The following is a 26,130-nucleotide window of genomic DNA, read 5'->3' as shown; positions in this document are numbered from 1 at the left end:
TCGGCGATCAGTGCCGGAAATAAAAGTTGACCATCAATTGATTTCTCTCCCCTTCGGCTGCATCTGAGGGGATGTGTTCTCGTACACATCCCCTTGCATGTTATTGAGGGGACGCAGGCGCGGCTGGCGGCGGGTGTGGGAGTTAGTATACGCAGCCTCTGAATAAGGCCCAATATAAATATATCATCAAATGCCTTCTGTATCACAGTACTGAACAGTCTGTGCATATTAATGATAAGGCAGAAAATATATATATATATATATATATACACACACGTGACAGACCAAATTACTCCTTTATGTGCTAAAAGATGCCATAACACATAACAGAAAGTGAAAGTAATTGTTACAGGGACACTGATCCGTTTCAAACTTTCTGGATATGGAGAGAGGGAGCTGTGAAGACAGAGATTAGAGGTAGGAGGAGATAGGGGTTGGGGCAAAAAAGATTGTGGGCTAAAATCGGTCACAGCTCAAAGTGAAAGTTAAAAACTGTCACCGCTCAAAGTGAAAGTGCATTGCAGAAGCCGTCATTTAGACGGGCTTTTAACTAGTGTGATATATTTGTGAAGTATGATGCCCATTTATGCAAACTGAAATATATCTGTTTCTGTGCATGGTACTATGTTGCTAGGTCCAGTGACTGTTGCTATGTTTTATCACAATTTCGGTGGTGCACTACAGAGGATTGGCTTTAATCACAAGGAAAGGCTGATTTCTTTACCATGACAACATAACAGAAGTCTTTTGTTAAGGCAACTGGACCAAAAGATGGCTAGTGTTTGATGTTACATAACTATGGAATACATTCGGTTATTAGGGAAAAGGATTTTAATGGTTTTGAAAGCCCACCTATAGGCACCCTGATTTCCTGTACTTCAAGTATTTTTTTATACTGAATGCCTTTCTGGTTACAAGGGGATGGCTTTGTACTCTGGTTAGCCTGGTTAAGGAAAACACACGCGATTAGACAACTAGCATAGTCTTCCCTCTTTCCAATATTTGGCTCTACATACAAAGGGTTTTCAGTGCGTACTGGTGGGTAATATCCCATCATTAAGAACTGTTGCAGTAATTAGTGCCACAACTGCCAAGATCGCTCTTTGTTCCCGAGATCCTTCTCTAGTCCATCTCCCGGCTGTCCTGCCACAGAATAAGCACTCAAACACGTTAGCCGAAGTAAGCAGCAAGGAGCGCAATCAGTTCCAGATGCCAATAAAGAAACAAAGTGGTGGTACCATTCTAAAACGTGGGGCACCAAGTGGTGCACAGCTGACCTTCACAGTGAGCGGTTGGTGGCAAGGCAGCACTAGTGGCATTTACCAGGGACAGCAGGTAACTTGCTGATAAAAGAACCACAAACATTAGAGGCTCCCCAATGCAGTCACCAAGGCACCCTAGCGGTCCAGGTTTTAAGTACTGTATATCTATGGTTCAGCATAGATGGTTAAATCATATTGATTGATGAAGTCACCTGTGGCCAAGGATGGATATACTAAGACCGTTAGGGTGCCTTGAGGACCGCGTTTGCGAACCTCTTACATACATACAGGATGTCGGCGTTCACAATATAGACACCGGCATCCCGGCTAGATTCCCGTTGGCAATGAGGATGCCAGCACCACAATCCTGACTGCCGGAATGATAGAAAAAGTACGGATTATTACCTGTTAGTACGATTTCCTCTACTCCTCCATGGCAGTCAACCTCTGGGTTCTCTCCCTATAGGTAGATATCTGGAAAGGAATAAAAAAGACACCTCCCCTATATAAGGACTGCCCCTTCCTAGGCTCAGTGTCTTTTAAATTATACAGCTTAAACATAACATATATATAATTCATCATTTTTTTTTTTTTTAACTAAAGGGCGGGAATAATGCTGCCATGGAGGAGTAGAGGAAATCGTACTAACAGGTAATAATCCGTACTTTCCTCTACCTCCCCATGGCAGCCAACCTCTGGGTAATACCCTAGCAGTTACCTCACTGGGCGGGTTTCAACTTAAAGTTACTATTCAGTACAGTATATACATAAATATAAATCCAACCAATAAGTAGGATACCAAACGAGAGAAAGAAAAAAGGAAAAGGATACGAGGTTCTCTTCACCTCCTCCTCCTTGTTGTTAACTTTCTTTTCTTTTCTTTTTTCATAGCGCCACTGCGCTAAGGACCTTCCTCCCAAACTTTGCATCGCTTGATGACCCTACATCCACTCTGTAGTGTTTGGTGAAGGTGTGTGCTGAAGCCCAACATGCCGCTTTGCACAGTTCTTCCATTGAGGCCGCGCCCCTTTCTGCCCATGACGCCGCTACTGCCCTTGTAGAGTGCGCCTTGATGCCTTCCGGTGGATCTATTTCTTTGATCCTGTATGCCTCTGCTATGCAAGACTTGATCCACCTGGCTATAGTTGTCTTGGTGGCTCCCAAGCCCTTGTTTTTCCCTTCAGATAGCACAAAGAGTCTCTTAGTCTTCCTCCATGATTCCACCCTCTTCAGGTAGATCAGTATCGCCCGTTTGACGTCTAATTTATGCAATCTCTCCTCCTTTTCGTTCACCGGCTTGTTACAGAAGGTAGGTAGTACTATCTCCTGATTCACGTGGAATCGTGATACTACCTTTGGCAAGAAGTTAGGGTTCGTCCTTAGAACCACTTTGTCGTCGAACACATTCAAGAATGGCTCCTCAACCCAAAGAGCCTGCAACTCTGACACTCGCCTTGCGGATGTTATTGCCACCAAGAATGCTACTTTCCGCGATAACATTCTGACGGACACCTGCTCCAACGGCTCAAATGGTTCTTCTGTCAGTACATTTAGGACCATGTTCAGATCCCATGGTGCCATGGGTCTGCGAAAAGAAGGCCTTATTCTCTTCGTGGCTTGTAGAAACCTCTGGACATACTTGTTATCCGCCAGCCTGATATCCATCATAGCTCCTAGGGCCGCCACTTGCACCTTCAAAGAGCTCACTGAAAGGTTTCTTTCTAACCCTCTCTGCAGGAAGTCCAGCACTGAAGTGACCAGCTCATGGTCTTTACCTTCCCTTCTGCAGAGCTCTGTATATGCCTTCCATATCCGGTAATACGTTTTAGATGTAGTGTGTTTTCTAGCCTTCAACAGGGTATCCACGACCCTTCTGGAAAACCCCTTTGCTACCAAGTTTCTTGTCTCAGCAGCCACGCCGTCAGCTTCCAGTGGTCGGGCTGCCTCTGTACGTGTGGCCCCTGTCGTATCAGGTCTTCTATGTCCGGTAGCTCCCAGGGAGCATCCACCGCCATTCTGACCACTTTGGCAAACCAGGCTCGCCTCGGCCAGTATGGCAGGATTGCTATGACCGTCATCCGTTCCTGTTGGATTTTGTTCAACAGTCTCGGAATCACTGGAAATGGGGGAAAGACGTATGCCAGGCCTGTTCCCCAACTGGCGGTCAGGGAATCCGCCTGCCATGCCCCTTGTTCCCAGTGCCTTGATATGAATTTTTTGGCCTTTGCGTTGTACTTGGTGGCCATTAGATCCACCTTCGGGACTCCCCAGTGGCACGTCAGCATGTCGAATATTTGTGGGGATAATTCCCACTCCCCTGGTTTTATTGTCCACCTGCTTAGGGCATCTGCTCGCTGGTTCTCCTTCCCTGCGATGAACACTGCCGACATGCTTTGGACGTGCCCTTCTGCCCACTGGAGTATGTAAGCCGTTTCCTTCATCAGCTCTCGGCTCCTTGTGCCGCCTTGGCGGTTCACATATGACACTACTGCTCTGTTGTCTGATCTGATTACAACTTCCTTTTGCCACAGTTGTACCTGAAATGCTCGGCATGCCATAAGCACTGCCCTCATCTCTCTTACATTTGAGTGTGCTCTTGACTCGGCTTGTCTCCATTGACCTTGTGCTGTTCTTTTGCCGCACACGGCTCCCCATCCCGACTGACTGGCGTCGGTGGTGACTACTATCTGCTCCCCTTTTGCGAATGATCTTCCTTGTCTCAACCTGTTTATGTCCATCCACCACCTTAGGTCTTCTTTCGCTTGCTTTGACAAGGAGATCCTCTGACTGGGATTCTTCCCGTCGCCGTCCCATTGGGATAGAAAGCACCCTTGTAGGTTTCTTGTATGAAATCGGGCCCATCTGATAGTGTCTAGCGCTGCCGACATGAGACCTAAAACCTTTAGGCAGTCTCCTTCGCACACTAGCCTTTTCCTCAGAAGCTTGACTACTTCTAACCTTAATCTTTCCTGCCTTTCTGGTGTCAACCTGACCCTCATGGCTTCTGTATCTATCACCACACCCAAATACTTTGCCGCTCTTGTCGGCTCCAAGTGACTTTTTTCCTTGTTTATAAGCCATCCGTGGTGCTTTAGATACTCCATCACCTTCTCTGTATGAGCTCTCGACATTCCTTCTGTCTTTGCCATAATCAGTAGGTCGTCCAAATATGGCCATATTGTCACCCCCTCTTTCCTCAGGTTTGCTATAAGCACCACCAGAACCTTTGTGAATGTTCTTGGGGATGTGGATAAGCCGAACGGCAGAGCCGTAAATTGGTAGGTAATTCCCTTGATTCTGAACCTTAGGTATTTTTGGTGCTGTTGACATATGGGAATATGTAAGTAAGTGTCTTTTAAGTCTATTGTTGTCAAGAAAGACCCTTGTTTGATGTCTGGGAGGATAGACCTTATCGACTCCATTTTGAAGCTCTGTGTCTTGACATATGTATTGAGTCTTCTCAAATCTAGAATGGTCCTGAAACCCCCTGATGCCTTTTTTACTACGAAAAATCTGGAGTGCCAGCCTTGGCCTTCTTGATCCTTGGGTACTGTGACTACTACACCCTGTGAGATCATGGTCTGCAAGCTGTACATTAGTGCCTCCTTTTCTTTCGGGCATCTTGGCACAGGGGATTCCTCCATCCAGTTTCCGGGCGTCATAATGAATTCTATTTTGTACCCGGTGGATACCACTTCTTGTACCCACCGGTCTTCTGTAGATCGGAGCCAGGCCTGTTTGTACTCTAACAGCCTGCCCCCGACCCTGTCCCTGGCATCATTGAGATGACTGCCTGAACGAGAACCTTCCTTCCTTGTTCCTTTGTCCTCGAAAGGAGCTCCGATTTCCAAACCACGGCCTTCTATAATTTCTTCCTGGCCTATAAGTTCTCGCTTCTCTGAATTCTGATTGCTGGAACCTCTGAGATTTGTTGAAGGGCTTCTTTGCGCCCCTGTCCTGTGGAAGCCACACTGACTTTCCACCTGACACCTTCGTAATAATGTCGTCCAGCTTTTTTCCGAATAAATACTCTCCCTGAAATGGTAGGGATACGAGTTTGTTCTTTGATTGGGCATCGGCTGCCCATGGTTTCAGCCACAGAGCCCTTCTCACTACTGCTGCGTTGGCGTTGACTCTTGCTGCCAGCCTGACTGCATCCAGCGAGGCGTCGCACACAAATTCTATGGCTACCTGCATATTCTGTACGATCTTTAGCAGGTCTGCCCTTTTAATGCAATCGATCATATCTGACTCTAGGTCCTGGCACCACGACCTGAGCACTCTAGAAGTAATTGCGATCGCAGATGACGCTTTGATCGCCGCTCCAGATGTAACATGTTGCTTACGCAACCCCATCTCCATTTTACGCTCCATGGAGTCCTTGAATATATTGTCGTCCTCCAATGGCAGCGTCGTCTTCCTCGATATACGTGCGATAGCCGCGTCCACTTTAGGCGGTTCCTCCCACGTCTTAACTTCCTGAGGCTCAAAAGGGTACATTTTATTAACCCTTAGTGGTACCGCCACCTTTTTATCCGGGTGTGCCCATTCGTCCTCTACTACCTCTTTGAGTGTCAAGGACAGCGGGAAGGTCTTAGGCTTTTTCTTTTTGTCTCTGAAGAGCAAATCTTGTAACTTGCCTTCCTCTTGTGCCACGTCTATATTAAGAGACTTGTTCACCAAAGTAAGCAGGTTATCCAGCAAGTCCGGATTAAACTCTAATTCTGCTTTTTCCTGCATTACTTCTCCTTCCTCAACTTCCTCCTCTATCTCAAGTGCAGGGCCTTCTTCTGAGTCCTCTGAATTAGCAGAGTCAGCCTCCCTAGGCCTTTTAGCCGACATCTTTGCCAAATCCTCCTTTGTCACAAAGGTATCTGCCAATGCTGTCCTAAGTTTTGCAACCAGCTCCGTCATTTGTGAAGGTGCCAGTATCTGAGATCCTTTGCAATTATCACAAATAGACCCTGCACATTTGTCAGGAAGTGTCTTATCACAGAGTGTACACTTGGCCAGATGCATCTTTTTATGCTTGGCCTTTCCTTCAGCTTTTTCTTTGCTTGCTTCGGACCTGCCAAAGTACACACATTATAAATGCCTGGCTACCACAACAATCCATGGATAAAACAAGTAAATAGATAAATAAATAAATAAATAAATAAATAAATAAACTGCCTTTCCTGCTTACCCTGACTTTGCAGGCTGCTTTCTTTCATCCTCCATAATATAGAGAGTGTCTGAAGTATCTGCACAAGGATACCAATCAGTAAACATAATATGCAGGCATATAAACAGCCCTGGCCAAGCCTAGGGTCTTACCTTCACTCAAAGAATAGCCTCCTGCAGCTGCCCTCTGGAGAAGCAGTGGCGATGTAAACACAGTCCCCGGGTTCTCCTCCTATTGCCGGCGTTGGAAACAACAATGGCGCCGTCCTGCGCGTGTGTAGCGCTTAAATGGCGCTTGCTTATGACGCGACTAGCGTCTGTTATTCTGAGGGGTTAATCCCCCATCCTGCCTCGCGCCCGTGACGCGTCGCGCTGTGCAGCGTCGCGCCTGCTGATTGGATGGTGACGCGCCGGGGACGCGCCCTCTCTGGTGACGCGCCCCGCGTCCCCCGCCGCGAGCAGGCTTCTCTGGCGCCGTCTAATGCCACAGTGTCCTGTGACGCGGCCGTCTCCCTTGATGACGCGGCCGGCACCGATACACAGCGCCTGACTGCCGCTACATCCGCCCGGCCATCCGACCTTCAGTCTCCTTCTGCGACTCCTGAACCCGGGGTAAGGTACCTAACTGCACCAGGCAGCAGGACGCTTATATTGCAATCTCCCCACCACACTAGATGGCGGGAGAAGCTCCTTATTAGTTCCCAGCCTAAACCCCAACTGCACTGGGCAGCGGAGAAGGCAGCAGCCAGCCTCAGGGTAAGCACCTCATCTACCTGGAAAGGAAAAAAAAGACACTGAGCCTAGGAAGGGGCAGTCCTTATATAGGGGAGGTGTCTTTTTTTATTCCTTTCCAGATATCTACCTATAGGGAGAGAACCCAGAGGTTGGCTGCCATGGGGAGGTAGAGGAAACAACTTTACGTATGTTTGGGTGGGTTAGTCGCCATGGAAGGGAAGGGGGAAATTAGGTTTAGGCACTGGTGGGGGGGTAGGGTTAGGATGCAGGGGGTTATGTTTAGTCTGCGGTAAGGGTAAGGCACTTAAAATATGGGGTTAGAATTAGGCTGCAGGACAGGGGGTTAGGTTTAGACAGCAGGGGAAGGGGGGTTAGCAACTAGCGGGGAGGGTTCTCATCCTAAATCACTCACTAGCAGTGGCAACATGTTATGGATGAGTGCACGCCAGGGTGATCATGTGCTACTGCCTGCCTCTCCTGTCAGGGGTCCCCACAAGTCTCTCCTGTCAGGGGTGCTTACTGAGAGTCATCAGCCAGGGACTTCTGAGGAGCTTCAGCAAATCACTGTCCTTGCAAATAAACTCCTTAGTAGCACCCCTGACAAAATCTGAAGAATCCGGGAGATTAGGGGGCAGATTTATTAAGCTTGGAGAAGAGATATACTGGAGATAAAGCGGAGAAAAGGTAAAAGGAGATAAAGCACCAGCCAATCAGCTGTGTTTAAAAAAGACAGTTGGGAGTTGATTGGCTGGTGCTTTATCTCCTTTTACCTTTTCTCCGCCTGAAAAGACTGAAAAGGAAGCTTCCTGCAGGATGTGGGAGGATAGGCCACTTAGCTCAGCAACATATTTTTTTTATGTGTATTTAAAATGAATTTTAAAAAATGGACTTACTGTTATTTGAAACTAAAACTAGAAGAATAAATACGGACATCCGTTTTAAATTGACACCAAATTGCTCATTAGATAACACTGCATGGACGTCTTCAAAGAGATCCAAAGTGCACAAGGTTTGCTGACAATATACTGAAAAGAAATGAAATAAGGTGAAAGAACATATGGACTGAAATATTTAATAGTTTGTAGGAAGCATGAGGACTCCATTACCATTGCTCTCTGCAAGAACTCCGAGAGTATACAAAGAAGCCTCTTTTAAAACGGCAGGAGTGCTGGATTTTGCTAGGTTGCTGACGAATATTAAGCCACCAATTTCTCTGAAATAGTCACTTGCTTCACCTGTAACAATACATAAATCATCTGTATTACTGAGGAATGCATTCATTGTGTACACCTAATGAAAGTGTACATGGTTGTTGCTGTATATGAGTTTCTTACTGTTATTCTGACAGATGGAACGAACAGCCACCAAAGTCTCTTTCTGAGAGTCGGGATTGTCCATTTGAAATTTCAGACATTCTAATAATAGGTTGAGATCTGTCTTCATTTCTATTAAAAATATAAACAATCTATTATACCACTGTGGTGCATTACTAGGTTGCAACAGTAGGTGGCAGTATAAGAAAGTTTGAGCATTTAGGGCCTGATTCATGTTGCTTTCACACCGCAAAACCTGCTTAGACCAGGTATTTAACCCCTTCATGACAGAGCCAGTTTGTGCCTTCATGACAGAGCCCTTTTTTTCAAATCTGACATGTCTCACTTAAGTGGGGATAACTTTTTTTTGCTTTTACTTATCCCAGTGATTTTGAGATTGTTTTCTCGTGACACATTGTACTTCAAGTTAGTGGTAAATTTTGGTCGATACAGTCTGTGTTTTTTTGTGAAAAATACCAAAATATCGTGAAAAAATGGAAAATTTAGCAATATGCAAAATGTTAAATTTTCTGCTTGTGAGACAAATAATCATACCACTCAAAATAGTTAATAACTAACATAGACCATATTTCTACTTTATGTTGACATCATTATTTCAACCCCCTTTTCATTTTTTTGGACACTAGGAGGCTTCAAATATGACTAGCAAATTCTCAAATTTTCAAGAAAATTTCAAACACTGATTTTTTTAGGGACCAGTTCAGTTCTGATGTGACTTTGAGGGACTTGTATGTGAGACACCCCCATAAATGATGCCATTTCAAAAACTGCACCCCTCACAGTATTCAAAACAGCATTTTGGAAGTTTGTTAACCCTTTAGGTGTTTCACAGGAATTAAAACAAAGTGTAGGTGAAATTTCAAAATTTCTTTTTTTTTGCAGAGTTTCAATTTTAATACGGTACATTTTTCTAACAAATACAGTAGATTTTACTAGAGAAATGTGACTAAAAATTGATTCCCCCAATTCTTTTGTTTTCAAAAATATCCTATATGTGGCCCTAGTGTGCACGTTGACCAAACCACAGGCTTCATAATAGAAGGAGCACCTACTTGATTTTGGAGCCTCCTTTTTATGAGATTTTTTTTTAGGCACCATGTAGGTTTCTAGGCACCATAAGTGCTAAAAGTTAGGAACCTCCCCCACAAGTCACCCCATTTTGCAATCTACACCCCTCAGGGAATTCATCTAGGGGTATAGTGTACATTTCAAACCCCCAGGGGTTTCACCAATTTTGGTACAACTGGGATGTGAAAATGAAAAATTACATTTTTTTACACAAACATGCAGTTCTGGCTCAAAATTTTTCATTTTCACAAGGAATGAAGGAGACAAAGCACCCCAAAATCTGTGCCCCAATTTCTCCCGAGTACGGCAATGCCTCACATGTGACCAAAAAATACCAGTTGGGTGCATGGCAGGACTCAGAAGGGAAGGAGTGATTTTTGGATTTTGCAGCAAAGATTTTGGTGGAATGAATGGTGGGTACTATGATGCATTAGCAAGACTCCCAAAGCACCAATACAGTGGAACCCCCCCACAAATCACCCCATTTTGCAAAGTACACCCCTCAGGGAATTCATCTAGGGGTATAGTGTACATTTCAAACCCCCAGGGGTTTCACCAATTTTGGTACAACTGGGATGTGAAAATGAAAAATTACATTTTTTTACACAAACATGCAGTTCTGGCTCAAAATTTTTCATTTTCACAAGGAATGAAGGAGACAAAGCACCCCAAAATCTGTGCCCCAATTTCTCCCGAGTACGGCAATGCCTCACATGTGACCAAAAAATACCAGTTGGGTGCATGGCAGGACTCAGAAGGGAAGGAGTGATTTTTGGATTTTGCAGCAAAGATTTTGGTGGAATGAATGGTGGGTACTATGATGCATTAGCAAGACTCCCAAAGCACCAATACAGTGGAACCCCCCCACAAGTCACCCCATTTTGCAAAGTACACCCCTCAGGGAATTCATCTAGGGGTATAGTGTACATTTCAAACCCCCAGGGGTTTCACCAATTTTGATACAACTGGGCAGTGAAAATGAAAAATTACATTTTTTTACACAAAAATGCAGTTCTGGCTCAAAATTTTTCATTTTCACAAGGAATGAAGGAGACAAAGCACCCCAAAATCTGTGCCCCAATTTCTCCCGAGTACGGCAATGCCTCACATGTGACCAAAAAATACCAGTTGGGCGCATGGCAGGACTCAGAAGGGAAGGAGTGATTTTTGGATTTTGCAGCACAGATTTTGGTGGAATAAATGGTGGGTGCTATGTTGCACCAATACAGTGGAACCCCCCCACAAGTCACCCCATTTTGCAAAGTACACCCCTCAGGGAATTCATCTAGGGGTATAGTGTACATTTCAAACCCCCAGGGGTTTCACCAATTTTGGTACAACTGGGATGTGAAAATGAAAAATTACATTTTTTTACACAAACATGCAGTTCTGGCTCAAAATTTTTCATTTTCACAAGGAATGAAGGAGACAAAGCACCCCAAAATCTGTGCCCCAATTTCTCCCGAGTACGGCAATGCCTCACATGTGACCAAAAAATACCAGTTGGGTGCATGGCAGGACTTAGAAGGGAAGGAGTGATTTTTGGATTTTGCAGCTCAGATTCTGGTGGAATTTTGGTGGGTGCTATGTCGCATTAGCAAGACCCCCCAAGCACCAATACAGTGGAACCCCCCCACAAGTCACCCCATTTTGCAAAGTACACCCCTCAGGGAATTCATCTAGGGGTATAGTGTACATTTCAAACCCCCAGGGGTTTCACCAATTTTGGTACAACTGGGATGTGAAAATGAAAAATTACATTTTTTTACACAAACATGCAGTTCTGGCTCAAAATTTTTCATTTTCTAATTTAATAATAGGAGGTGACATGAACTCACTACATGATATACACCTAGACCATTCTAAAACCCCAACGAACTCTCCTCCTAACAATAAAGAGGGCATATCTTTTTTATGCTCCCAACATGCTTTGTTAGACGCATGGAGACTTCAAAATGGCTCAAGCAGAGAATACACATATCATTCACGAGTTCATGACACCTTTACAAGATTAGATTATTTTCTACTAGAAGAATCCTTTTTCCCTCGTATCTCCCACACCTACATAGACAATATTATAATATCTGACCATGCCCCCATAATTTGTGACATAAATCGACGAAACACACATAAAACCTCGAAAATATGGCGCTTCCCAACATATTTAACGCACAATGAAGACTTCCAAAACTATCTTAAAAACCAATGGCAACTATATGTAGACGATAACATCCAACATTGGGACGACATAGCTTTATTTTGGGAAACATCCAAAGCAGTCATGCGAGGCCATATAATCTCATATGTAGCTAGACGCAATAAGGAAAAGAAAGAACAACTGCATTCCTTAACAAACAAACTCCGCATATCACACCAACACTACCTAAATACCATGACAGAAGACAATAAAAAGATATACTTACAGAACAAGGGCTTATTAGAAGCTTTTTTATTACGAGAAGCAAAACTAAAAACTGATTACATGAGAAATCAATACTACCGCTGGGGTGGTAAGTCAGGAAAGTTATTGGCATTTATGGCAAAGAAACAAACCAAAAAATGCTACATCACCAAATTACATGACCCTAAAAATGGATCAACCCTCACTTCCCACCCTGACATTTTAAAATTATTAGAATCATACTTCACAGAACTATATAAATCCAACGACCCCAACCCAAAAGATATAGATGACTTTTTAGAAAACATAGGCCTTCCTAGAATGACGACAGCACAAATAGAAAAACTAAATGACAAATTTACTGAACAAGAATTAATCATGGCCATAGATTCTCTCAAATTAAATAAAGCACCTGGACCCGACGGGCTAAATGCCAATTACTATAAAATCCTAAAAACAGACATTATCCCAACACTTACCTCACTATACCAAGAAATATTTAGCAACAAGATACCATACCCATCCTTCAACGAAGCAATAACAATCCTGATACCAAAACCACAGAAAGACACTTCCCAAATGGAGTCATACAGGCCGATAGCACTATTAAACCAAGACTATAAAATACTGACAAAAGTCTTCTCAAACAGATTAAAGGGAATGATGCCAGACCTCTTGACCAAACACCAACTAGGATTCACAACAGACCGACATTCGGTACTGGGAATCCGTTCAGCACTAGCAGTTGTGACTTCCTCGTCTAGTAATGCTAATACTTCAACAGTGATGCTAAGCTTAGACGCAGAGAAAGCTTTTGATAAAATATTATGGAAATACCTCTTTGGGGTATTGGAACATAGAGATTTTGGCCTTCCCTTTATAAACTTAATCAAATACATATACTGTAAACCCTCCACTAAACTGTTGGTAAATGGACTCTTGGGTAACTCTCTAACATTACAAAGGGGGACGCGACAGGGCTGCCCACTTTCCCCTTTATTATTTAATTTAGCACTAGATCCCCTAATACGCCACCTACAACAATGGACAGAACTGCAAGGAGCAAAAATTGGATCCCAAGAACTAAAACTACAAGCTTTTGCAGATGATTTAATGATATTTATCTCCAACCCTGAAACAAGCCTAGAACCATTGTTTAACATATTACATCAATATGGTTTACTCTCGGGGTTCCGGATAAATCTCTCAAAATCAAAGGCCCTAGCACTAGGCAAACACCCATACAAACCGCATAATCCTATTGGAGATCTACAATGGGCCTCTTCTCAGATACAATATTTAGGAATAAAATTAACTAAAAATATTCATAATCTTTACTATGCAAATATAACACCACTTATATCACAGATTGAAGCGGAATAAGAAGGCTGGCAACATTTACAGTTATCATATCTAGGGAGAGCCAATCTAATCAAACTGATCACATTTCCGAAACTTCTATATCCGCTTCAAGTCCTTCCTATTGTCCTTACCCTATCTGATGAAAGAAAAATTACTAATCTTTTTAGGAACTTTATATGGGCAAAAAAAAAGCCGAGAATTAGCCTAAAAGTCCTACAGAAAACAAGACAGGAGGGAGGAATCAATTTTCCCAACATCAAACTATATAACCAAGCAGCCATATGTCGATACATAAAAGATTGGATACACCAGAGAGACCAATATGCCAATTACACAATGGAACAACAACTCCTGCCTACCCTTAATTTAACAAGCCTCCTACATCTACCTAGGTATGAATTATCCACACAGATACTAGAAAATCCCCTCCTCATGTCGACATGGTCCACATGGCACTCAATACGCAACAAGAACAAATTACACACCCAATATTCATTACATCTTCCCTTCATAGGCAACAATAATTTTCAACATGGCTCAACAACACAACCATTTAGATTATGGCACTCTCAAGGGTTACGCTCCATTAAACAACTCGCAAATAAAGAAACCAAAAAAATCCTAACATACATGCAAGCAAAAGCCATACATGACTTTTTACCACCCTGCAATTTAGCCTTTTTTCAAATTCAACACTATGCCAACAAGGTAATAAAACTCCTAGGAGAGGCCGATTGGGATAACCAATTTGACAAAGCGCTCTTGGATGGAAGCTACACCAGGAAAGCAATATCATATTTTTATCAGATACTAAGAGAACCATATTATAATGATCAATTCCAAACAGGCATCACTAAATGGCAGGGACACTTCCCCAACCTAGATGAAAAAACTATTCTTAAAACTCTCTTATACTCCAACAAAACAATTTCTGCCACATCTTACAAAGATATGTTTTTTAAAATATTTTACAGAGGCTATTTATCCCCCTATCGCTCCAGCTTAATAAACCTCACCAACTCGTCATCATGCCCAAAATGTAACCACTCTGACGCAAATTTATACCACTGTCTGTGGGAATGCACAAAAATTCAGAGATTTTGGATGTTAATAAGACAATTTGCAGTGGATCACTTAGTAAATTATCTTTTATTAACACCAGAGTGGGCCATTCTGGGATTCTTACCAGCTACTCCTAAAATAACAATCGGCTGTAAAAAACTACTACTGTATGTATCCTCAGTGGCGAGGAAATGCATATTACAACAATGGATATCTACTTCGCCTCCCTCAATCTCAATGTTTAAAGAAAAATTGTTTCAAATATTTAAACTTGAATGGACCGAAACAACTTTACATAAAGAATCCCAAACCAAAAGCTTCTCTGAAATATGGGAAAGTTATATAGACACACTTCAAATAGAAATCAAACAACAAATATACAAATGTTTTCATACAACCCTCTGGTATGAAACCAGAATACTCTTACAGGATCCACCAATCATCCAGTAAACAACTGGAACTGACCGTCTAGGACACGCGTGTTCTTCTCCCCCCCTCCCCCCTCTATTCCCTTCCCTCCCTCTTCGACCCCACCCTATATAAGAATTCTTGACTTTATTTTCTATCTATCTTCAATTATATCTAGCATAAAATAACATATGTTTTCTAGGAAAATGTCATTACTTGGTATACTTAAAAAAATAGAAAACACAACAATATCAATATTTAAGCATGTTTATTGAAATCAAGATTAACAGAAAGTTAATTTACATGGAAAATGTTTATCCTGTTACATGACTATTATAGCAATTTTAAAATATTTGAGCTGTTATTGAATGAAAACAATTTTTCTTTTTCATGCATATGAAACTCTGTGATAATACCGAAATTTAACAAAACAAAAAAAAAATGGAAAATGTATGCAAGTTCTACTGTTCCTTTACAATTGCTTGTTAACGATTCTGAACTTGAAAATAAAAACAAATTTGAAAAAAAAAAAAAAATTTTCATTTTCACAAGGAATGAAGGAGACAAAGCACCCCAAAATCTGTGCCCCAATTTCTCCCGAGTACGGCAATGCCTCACATGTGACCAAAAAATACCAGTTGGGTGCATGGCAGGACTTAGAAGGGAAGGAGTGATTTTTGGATTTTGCAGCTCAGATTCTGGTGGAATTTTGGTGGGTGCTATGTCGCATTAGCAAGACCCCCCAAGCACCAATACAGTGGAACCCCCCCACAAGTGACCCCATTTTGCAAACTACACCCCTCAGGGAATTCATCTAGGGGTATAGTGTACATTTCAAACCCCCAGGGGTTTCACCAATTTTGGTACAACTGGGCAGTGAAAATGAAAAAAATACATTTTTTTACACAAAAATGTACTTCTGGCTCAAAATTTTTCATTTTCACAAGGAATGAAGGAGACAAAGCACCCCAAAATCTGTGCCCCCATTTCTCCAGAGTACGGCAATGCCTCACATGTGACCAAAAAATACCAGTTGGGTGCATGGCAGGACTCAGAAGGGAAGGAGTGATTTTTGGATTTTGGAGCACAGATTTTGGTGGAATGAATGGTGGGTGCTATGTTGCATTACCAATACAGTGGAACCCCCCCACAAGTGACCCCATTTTGCAAACTACACCCCTCAGGGAATTCATCTAGGGGTATAGTGTACATTTCAAACCCCCAGGGGTTTCATCAATTTTGGTACAACTGGGCAGTGAAAATGAAAAAAATACATTTTTTTACACAAAAATGTACTTCTGGCTCAAAATTTTTCATTTTCACAAGGAATGAAGGAGACAAAGCACCCCAAAATCTGTGCCCCCATTTCTCCAGAGTACGGCAATGCCTCACATGTGACCAAAAAATACCAGTTGGGTGCATGGCAGGACTCAGAAGGGAAGGAGTGATTTTTGGATTTTGCAGCTCAGATTCTGGTGGAATGAATGGTGGGTGCTATGTGGCATTAGCAAGACCCCCGAAGCACGGTGAAATGATGAACCTAATAATCCATAGATGTGTGGTATATTTTGAAACACTCCTTTATACATAGGCCGGGTTTGTCGGGGCAAGTTTCACAGTGGAAAATAGTATCCTTTCTTATTCCCTTTTTATAGCAAACTTTGCACCTTTTTTGTGTCCTGCCCTTTCTTGCAGTGGAGGGGATTTCGTTGGGAAAATGCTGCCCTGGTACAATACGGGGGCCAGTACTAGAAGTACTGGGGCCCTCTGCCTGCTGATTCCCAAATATTAGGCTCTTTATGACTTCCTCTTGAAAGTGCATAAATGTCCCCCTCTGGCCGGTAGAACGGAATAGCACGTAAGCGTTATACAGTGCCATCTGGATGATATACACGGCCAGCTTCTTGTACCAGATATTTGTTTTCCGCAGGGCACTGTACGGCTTCAGTACCTGATCTGAAAGATCCACTCCGCCCATGTACTTATTGTAATCTAGGATACAATTTGGTTTTGAGGTGTGGGTACTGGTACCTCGTACAGGGATGGAGGTGGTACTGTCTCCATGAATTGTTGTCAGTATAAGGACATCCCTCTTGTCCTTATATTTGACCAACAACATATTTTCGGTGCATATTCCCCTGCTTTCACCCCTTCTCATTACTTGGGCAATGTGCGTTTTGGGGAGGCCTCTTTGGTTCTTGCGCACAGTACCGCAAGCTGCTGTACCTCTTGAACCAAGGGCCTTAAACAGGGGGATGCTGGTGTAAAAGTTATCCACATAGAGGTGATAACCCTTATCCAGGAAGGGGTGCATTAAATCCCAGACAATTTTTCCACTAACACCTACGAGGGAGGGGGGGGCATTCTGGTGGTTCAATTCTTGAATCCTTCCCTTCATATACCCTAAACTTGTGGGTGTACCCTGTGGTGCTTTCACACAGCTTATACATTTTTATGCCATACCTTGCCCTCTTACTGGGAAGGTACTGGCGGAATTTAACCCTTCCTTTAAAATGTATAAGGGACTCGTCGATACTAATACATTTATCAGGGATGTATAGCTCTGCAAATTTGGCACTGAAATGATCAATGACCGGCCTGACTTTGAATAGCCTGTCAAAGGTGGGATCATCTCTGGGTGGGCACTGTGCATTATCGGTGTAATGTATAAATTTATGGATTGCCTCAAAACGAGCCCGGGGCATGGCCATACGGTGAAATGGGGTGCTGTACAGAACATCTGTACTCCAATATTGCCTAATTTGTGGCTTTTTTACTATGCCCATGTGTAACACCAGACCCCAAAACGTCATCATCTCTACTGCATCTACAGGGGTCCACCTAGCAAATGATGACGTGGGGTTTTGAGCAATAAACTGCTGGGCATATAAATTAGTTTGGTCCACCATTAAATTTATAAAATCATCAGAGAAAAATAATTTGAAAAAGTCAATTTCTCTGAGACCTGTTGAATCAAATTGGATTCCTGGGATGGCCAAAAACTCAGGAACCTGGGGCTCAAAATTGTCTGGTGGTGGGGTCCATACGAGATCAATTATTGGGGGGGGGGGGTCTCAGCTGCTCTACGGGGGCGTCTTTGAGGGGGTCCCTCATCACCAGAGGAGGAAGAAGAGCTTAAGACGAATCCTTCAAATTCCCCGCTTGCCTCACTGGCTGTGTCAGAGTCAGAGGCAAGCATGGCATATGCCTCCTCCACTGAATACATTCTCCTGGATGACTGGGACGACATTTGGGATGACATTTGGGATGCCATTTATATTTTTGTGTTACTGGTAGTGAAATGTTTCAACACGTGTATAGTGTAGGGGGGGTACAAACTTTATTTCAACCCGGGGGGTATGTAGTGTGTGGTGTGTATGTAGTGCAGAAAAAAAAAATACAAAAAAAAAAAATTGAAGGGTTAAAAAAAAAAAAAATGGAAGGGGTTAAAAAAAAAAAATGGAAGGGGTTAAAAAAAAAAAAATGGAAGGGGTTAAAAAAAAAAAAAGGTCCTGCGCCAAAAATTGAGCACAGATGTTGGTCAGTAACGTCCGTCACTGAACAGCGCTCAAAGGCAACAGGAATTTGATCAAAAAAAAATATATATAGATCAACCCTGTGCCGAAAAAGCTGATCAGTGATGTACGTCACTGATCAGCGCACAGTGGCCACAGGACACACACAAAATCACAGTGTGTGTAAAAAAAAAATTTAAAAAAGACCCCACAGCACTCACAAAAAATAAAAAAAGGTGATCAGTGATGCGACACTGATTACCAGTGAGGGGCAGCAGGTGCACAACCTTTGGTGCAACTGACAGTGCAACTGGCAGCAACTGACAGGTATATATAAAAAAAAAAACCTCTGTACCCCCAAAAAGTTGCTGATCACCTCAGATATAGTGATCAGCACAAAAGGCGGGGGCAGCAGACACAAAATTTAGCACTCTCTATCACTCTCTGTCACTATCTCTCTCTATCTCTCTATCTCTCACTATCTATCACTCTATGACACTGCAGCAGCAGCACTGACAGGTATATCTATATATAAAAAAAAACCTGCGCCCCCAAAAAGTTGCTGATCAGTTAATTTATACTGATCAGCACAAAAGGGGGGGCAGCAGTCAGTTATATAAAAAATATATAGCACAATCTGTCACTATCTCTCTCTCTATCTCTCTCTATCTATCTATAGCTCTATCACACTGCAGCAGCACAAAATATAGCACTAGGCCTCTCTATCTCTCTCTATCTCTCTCTATCTCTCTCTCTATCTAATAACTATCTAATAACTCGCAGCAGCACAAGATGTCACAGGATGTCACAAGATGTCACAAGAATAAGCAAGGCAGTGATCAGGTAAGTATTTGGATGGGTTCTGGTCAGTATTGGCGGCAGCTGGGCACGGTGACCGCACTGCACGCTATTCCAGACCGGAATGGCGTCTGCAGTGCAGTCACCGTTAGTTTAAACCCCCCTCCTTGGCTGTGATTGGTCCGTCGGTCCGACGGACCAATCACGGCCTTTGGGGGCGGGCGGGGTGAGGTGGGGTGACACCAGTGTCACCCTTACACCCCGCGGTGATTGGTGCTGTACTTTACAGCACCAATCACCTCCGATCCCGTGTCACCGGCGAACGTTATTCGCCGGTGACACAGAAAACGCTGTGAATGGCTGTTCACACTGAACAGCCAATCACAGCGATCGCCGACGGGGGGGCGGCATCGCAGCCCCCCCTGGGCATGCACGGACATGTCTGCTGTCAGGGACAGCAGACATCGTCCCTCTGTCACTGCGTCTCTAGACGCAGTGACAGTTTTAAGCCATGACGTATATATACGTCAACGGTCGGGAAGTACTTCCCGGCCATGACGTATATATACGTCAAATGTCGTGAAGGGGTTAAAATGTTTCTTTTTTAAAACGGGTCAGAGCAAGTTTAACCCCTTTCACATCGCATGTAAATACCTGGTGTAAAGCAGGTTTGCGGTGTGAAAGCAATACCGTGAAAGCGGTATGTTCTGGCCAGGGGTGAGTAGGAAAGCGACTGCCCCAAAGAAAGCAGGGCCAGTACACTCGGAGCAGACACCTCGGTCCGACCAAGCCCCCCCCAATACCCACAGCTGGGGTGCCACAGACCTGGAAATACAACAGTGAGCCGTTAATGCTGCTGTGTGCGGGTCACGGTGCCGGGGATGGGGGACCAGCAGGACGTGCACTCCAGCTGCAGCGAGGAGGAGCAGGACGGAGGGAGGAGGATGGCGGCGGGGGCGCTACAGCCGGAGCCCGTGTCTGCGTGCTATGACCACGGTGCCGGACTCGCAGACAGTGGGCAGCTCGGAGCAGCGTCCCAAGGTGTGGGTGCAGCGGGGACCCACCCCCCCTACACACAGTGCCAAAGAGGGCAAGGAGACGGGCCTTGGAGGTACTCGGTAACGGGCAGCTTCAGGGCACACAAGTCCAAGAGGTGCAGTCCACCATGTACTACGTGGAGAGTGAGCTGACGGGCAAGCTGCCCCTTGTACCTGGTAAAGGCTGCCTGATACTGGCTCCCTGTGGGGGACGGGAGAGCTCCCTCTCAGCCACACCAGTCTGGAGCTGTCCCCCTTCCTGATCAGCAGGGAATACCGTTTCAGACACCAAAAAATACGGGTCTGAAACGTTTTTTGTTTGAAACCGTAAAATCACTCTGCACCTTTCAGACCGCACATATTACCATTTTAAAATGGTAAAAAATCGGCAAAATACTGTTTTTTTAGTGCGGTCTGAAAGGGGCATCAGTATGTATTGCATAAGATAAGCATATAAAATCATAAAACATAATATGGCCCAAAAAAGGTATGTAGTCATTATGTCTACACTCAGAATGTCGACATGAACATGCCAGTGTTAGGTTTAGGGTTAGGCCACAGCCAGGGCTTGCGGGGCCCATTTATCATTTAATATTTGCGGCTGATTCCCAGAAAACTAGTTTTTGGGGGTTAGCCGCAAATATTAAGTATCCCCCGAATGTAAGATGAAGGTACTGCAGCAGGAATGTCTGATCCCTGCTGCGATTCCTCCTACCCCACTGGCAGCAGCATCCCTCATAGGTTTCTATGGGGGATGCGATGTTGACCGATGTATCAATATCGGGCAGCATTGCATCAGGTTCCAGGGCTACCGCCATTCTGCATGCATCGTACCCGAAAAAATAATTGTGTATGGGCACCTTTATATGTCTAAAGCAGGGGTGGGGAACCTTTTTTGTGCCAAGGGCCGTTTGTATGGGGAAAAAATCCTTCGGGGGCCATATGTAAAAATTTCTCTCACAAATTGTCCTGTTGCAGCCGTCCCCCGGGCCTGAGGTTCCCCACCCCTGTTCTAAAGCATGGGAACTCTGTACTATTATTAAAAAATATTTTATGTCTTACATTGAAGAAAACAGTAATCTTACCAATCGATGCCGTTCTGCCCCCAAACTGTGCAGATTCTGTGGTATTCATATTGCTTGGTGCTCTACAAAAATATGGCAGAGTGACAAACTTCAGAAAAGTATTAAAAGAAGCATATAAAGTACAGGTTGAGTATCCCGTATCCGAATAGCCGTTATCCAAATTATTCCAAAAACCATACATTCCAGAAAGTGTAAAAAAAAAATTTTTGCTAAAAAAACTCACTGGGGAAATTTGTAACAGCACTACTGAGGACATGATATGTAACTGCCACTATATATGTACAAGACAATGATTGCTTGGCATTCAAATTCAATATCTGAGATAGTACACACATTTTGTTTCATGTTTTGAAACCTTGTTTTTTGAACAAATAAAATATATTTGTGTGCATTTCATGTGTTTGATGTGTTTATACAGCATAAATGCAAGATACTTCAAAATACATCATTGAAATATTAAAATATTCCGAAATACGGAATAATCCGTTATCCAAAATTCTCCTGGTCCCGAGCATTTTGGATACGGGATACTCAACCTGTATATTATTGTGAGCTTCTAGCTTAACAGTTGCAGAAATGTATCCTTTGCTTGAATGTACAAGTAGGCTGCTCCTAACTGTGGAGAGATGGGAATCGGACATAGGTTTGAGTACGGAGGGTAATGTCTGCCTCTTAAGGATCCCATACATTGGGCCAATTTGTCTTAAGTACAAGTTGGACCAGTTTGCTGTTGAGAGCCCCCCAGCAGCTCTGCGGAAGACTAGCTTACGATTTGGCACTTGATGTGCCATTTTTACAAGCAATAAATCGAATGCGATTATTGCTTGTAAAAAACTCCTGGGGAGCTGCTGCGGCGGCCTCCCATCTGACTGGCTGAGAGAATTCTCTCAGCCAATAAGCTTCCGGCCAGTCTTTTCAAAATATTTTTTCAAATTCAGTATCTGCTTCCCACCTCGCAAATGACGCTGCGAGCTCCCAGACGCCGCTCAAACCCCTCTGCCTGCCCCAAGCCACTACACACAGTGCCATTGATGGGTCCGATTGCAAGACATCTGATGTCCCGCCGGTGGTTCTGGGTCTGATGCGCAAGGGACCGCACACAGCCGATTTCGGCCAATTGCATGACCCAATCCATCCGAATCATCCAAAATCAGACCAAATTGGCCTAGTGTATGGGCCACATCTAACTAAAGGAACCCATCTCACTCGGAGAAGTTGCATACGATCTCCCTTGAAATGCCAGCAGCTTCCAAGGTTGCAGGATCGCATACGATACATAGTATGCAGTTCTTATTCATATGCTGTATCGTATGCGACCCCAGCCAAGTCTGCCGGATGCGATAAATCTAAAGTGCTGCCCTTTCAATCTCAGGCTGCACGGGACAGTGAATCGGACCAGGAGCTAAAACACATGTGATTTAACACTTTCATACGATTTCTCGGCCCAATGCCGAGAATCCACAAGGAAAGTTGTGAAGTAATAACTTTGTATGACAAAATGTTTAAACACTATAGGCAAAATGTAATAGGTTGTGATTTTTTAGACAGCTAAAAAGTAAAGGTGCACGATTGTACAGGGTTGCCTACCTGACCCTCTCCTTCAGGGAGAAAATGCTCTGTTCCAGGACTTCCCTGGTAATGTAGGATTGCCATCACCTGTGATCAGCTAGGTAATTGATAAGAAAGGCGTTTCACCACAGGTGATGGCAATCCTACATTACCAGGGAAGTCCAGGAACAGAGCATTTTCTCCCTGAAGGAGAGGGTCAGGTAGGCACATACTTGCCTACTTTTGAAAACTAGTTTCAGGGAGATTATAATTGGTAGAATTTTCATACCCCACGCAAAGGGCGTGTCTAGTTCTATATATGGAGAGATTGTGAAAAGAGATTGTGAACGTGGCACCTTGAAGCGTGCATGTGTAATACTACATCAGAGAAGAATCTTTTAAAATTACTTATATACAAATGTAGTTGAACCCCAAAGCAGTTAGTAAGAGATATTATACTTGGTAAAGTGCTGGGAAATGGCGCTGATGATTCAATGTAACTGTATCTGTCTCTCATTTCTTTTTCCAAAAAAATGTAACAGTGTAATGTGGGCTAGGAGAAATGAGGGAGATTGCTAGACTAATGAGGGAGATTGCTGCTAATTCAGGGAGTCTCCTGCAGAATGCAGGAGGGTAGGTAACTATGGGTAGGCAACCCTGCGATTGTAGCAAAGGTAGTGTAAGTATTTTTTGTAAAGGTGTGATTTTTTTTTTTTTTTCAGTAACTGCATAACTCCCAACATGACCCATGCCAGGATGGACAGATTTCTCTGTTTCTGGACTTCCCTTGTAATGTATGATTACCATCACCTGTTTCAAACAGGATAATTGGTAAAGGTGTCCATACACGCTCCGATGCGGGCGTCCGTTTTGTGCTTAAATAGCTTGCATCGCATGCCTTGTGCATACAATGCGATGAAAAGCAAGTACAAAAAGTATGTGCAGCACATACTTATTGTACTGTACGATGAGATGCCGCGGGAGCGCCCATCTCAAAGTACAAAACGGACCCACCGCATCGGAGCGTGTATGGACACCTTAAGAAAGGTGCTTCAACACAGGTGATGGCAATTATAAATTGAGGGAGAAGTCCAGAAACAGAGCATTGTGTCCCTTCTGGAGAGGGTCATGGTGGGAGGTATGAGTTTAACTGGAGTGTGCGGTTTTTAGTTAAAATTTAGCTTGAAATCTCTTGCCCGGCAATAGCGACACACGGCACAGAGAGCAATTTGTGATTTAGTCAGATTGCTTACAAATTTCCCTGTGTGTATGCCCCATTACACACTGTAACATAGCTAATGCCTGAAATGCCTTTAGCTGGGCTGTCTCTTTCAAGCAGCTGCCATGATCGGCCTATGAGGAGTTCAAAATGGCTTGACTCACCACACTCCTTCCTATTCGTCTATTGCTTGACAGCTGCTGTCACTACCAGGGACCAACCTCCTTAGTCACAGGTAGGGATGGCATACCCTCCAACTTTTCATACCTAAAAATCGGTACAAATTGGGGGAGGGGAGTGGCCATGGGTAAAGGGGGTGTGGCCATGGGTAAAGGGGGTGTGGCCATGTCCCCTTTCCTATCGTTTCAATAAAAAAATTTAAAGTGACCCCTTCCTTCACATATACAAAAATAAAAAAATACATTTATAGAACAATATCCACAGTAGTGGGCTCCAAAATGTGTAGAACAACCCCCTGTGCAGAGAACTCTCTCCCAGTTTAGCATTGCCGAGGGTCTCCCCAGCTCACCACAGCCCGCAGCCTCCCCTCGTTCAGTCTCTCTGGTCTCCTCTCACCTAGCTCCCTCCCTGCAGCATCCAGATCCTGCGCACACAGTGGATGTACACAGCCCGGCCAGCATGCGGGCAGCCATCACCTCGAAGTCCTCCTATTACCGGGACGGGACGGGGGCAGTGACACTGACCAACCATCATACAGCAGTTAGTGCTGCTGTACAGTCAGAGGGAGCAGCGCGCGCTGGTGACTGACAAGCAGTGGCTAATTACACAGACGGATTCACTGGCTCAGGGGGACTGCAGAATCACAGGACAAGCAAAGCAATAATCTGACAATTTGTCACCTGCTGGAAATGAATGAAAATCGGTACAAAAAGGTACATTGGTTTTAGCCGGTACAGACCATAAAAAAACGGTACTGTACCGGCTAAAACGGTACAGTTGGAGGGTATGGGATGGCCATCGAGGATTTAAAATAATCGATGGTTTGTGGCCGATGTTGAATACTTTTGCCATCGATGTGGGAGTACCAGACGGTTTTCCTGCATCGATGGCAAAGGAGAAGCGATGTTTCCTTTTTTTTTTTTTCAAGGTGTGAGCATAGCTCCGTGTCCCGACACCCAGAAGTCCCGCCCCCATGTTCTGATTGGCCCACAGGCCATTCAGTCAAAAATAATGGATGACCATTGATATCTAAAACTATCGATGGTTATCCATCAAACAGTTTGCCACAATCGATGGCTGGGTGCAGAATTACCATCGATGGCGTCTGCACCGATGGCAATCCCTAGTCACAGGCCACACCTCTGCTTTTAGAGATGGACCCCTGGGTCTGTCTCACTTCCACCTCCCCCCCCCAACAAGTAAAGAAAATGGATGACCATTGCATACTAGATGGAAAAGGCAACGATGGCCATCTCTATAATGCTCTGCCTGCTTGTTAAAGTCAGCCAGTTCTCTACTTGGCAGCCCGCCTTAGCCACATCTCCGTCTCCGCCCCTTCCTTTTCACTGACACTTTTCTCACCAAGTATAGGCTGTCTGTCACTCCCAGGCCCGCCTCCTGCACTTTATCTCCTCTGCAACGGGCACCGGCTGTCACGCCCCCGCTGGTCACCGCTCTGCCGGATCTTTTTCAGTCGCCATCCGCCGCCTGGTCTCTCTCTTTACCACAGGTACTCGGCTGACGCAGGCAGCACTGCTCTCCGTAATCGCAGCGCAGTCCTCTCAAAACACTGTGCCTGCCTGTCAGTATTTCTCCCGATAGCCGATCTGTGTGACAGGACAGAGCACAGCCGGGTTCGGGACGCGGCGGACGTTTTATGAATTAGGTGACTTAGCCGCTCCCTTGCGCTTCCCGCCCAAATCCCGTTATGACATTACAGCCCACGATCCGTGATTGGTCAAAACTGCCGGCGTACGCGTACGTGAAGGGCGGGGAGAGAGGTGATTGGTGGAGAGACTAGCTAAGCTTGATAAACGGAGAGAAAATCTAATGCTCTCTTGTCTGGGAGTGTAGCTATAGTAGGAGGAGCTTGGTGTGGTGGCTGCTGCAACTGTCAGTCTCCTTGCTGTAGTTGCTAAATTGGGGTGTGGTACAGGGGTCCGACAGTCGGGA

The 26,130-nt window shown here is 44.3% G+C and overlaps 1 protein-coding gene across 10 annotated transcripts in view; it reads right to left on the bottom strand.

Moving 5' to 3' along the window:
- TERB1 (telomere repeat binding bouquet formation protein 1) overlaps positions 1-25,885 on the bottom strand; it is a 72,525-nt gene extending 46,640 nt beyond the window's left edge. For 7 of the 10 annotated variants that reach the window (XM_083164950.1, XM_083164952.1, XM_083164955.1 and 4 more), the window contains exons 1-5: positions 25,540-25,885; positions 21,231-21,292; positions 8,495-8,605; positions 8,267-8,395; positions 8,054-8,185 (exon numbers count right to left, since the gene is read on the bottom strand). In XM_083164950.1, the coding sequence (XP_083021076.1) occupies positions 8,054-8,185; positions 8,267-8,395; positions 8,495-8,605; positions 21,231-21,279 (421 nt within the window). In that variant the 5' untranslated portion in view covers positions 21,280-21,292; positions 25,540-25,885. Of the gene's footprint in view, positions 1-8,053; positions 8,186-8,266; positions 8,396-8,494; positions 8,606-21,230; positions 21,293-25,404; positions 25,426-25,539 lie in introns of those variants that run through there. The other 3 variants (XM_083164951.1, XM_083164958.1, XM_083164954.1) reach the window with 3 other exon arrangements.
- Between the last annotated feature and the right edge of the window lie 245 nt (positions 25,886-26,130).

Source organism: Crinia signifera, chromosome 11 (genome assembly GCF_055691185.1).
Source record: "Crinia signifera chromosome 11, ASM5569118v1, whole genome shotgun sequence".
Taxonomy (NCBI): Eukaryota; Metazoa; Chordata; class Amphibia; order Anura; family Myobatrachidae; genus Crinia; species Crinia signifera.
The sequence above is the reverse complement of the archived record's forward strand: the minus strand, read 5'-3'. Positions and strand labels throughout refer to the sequence as shown.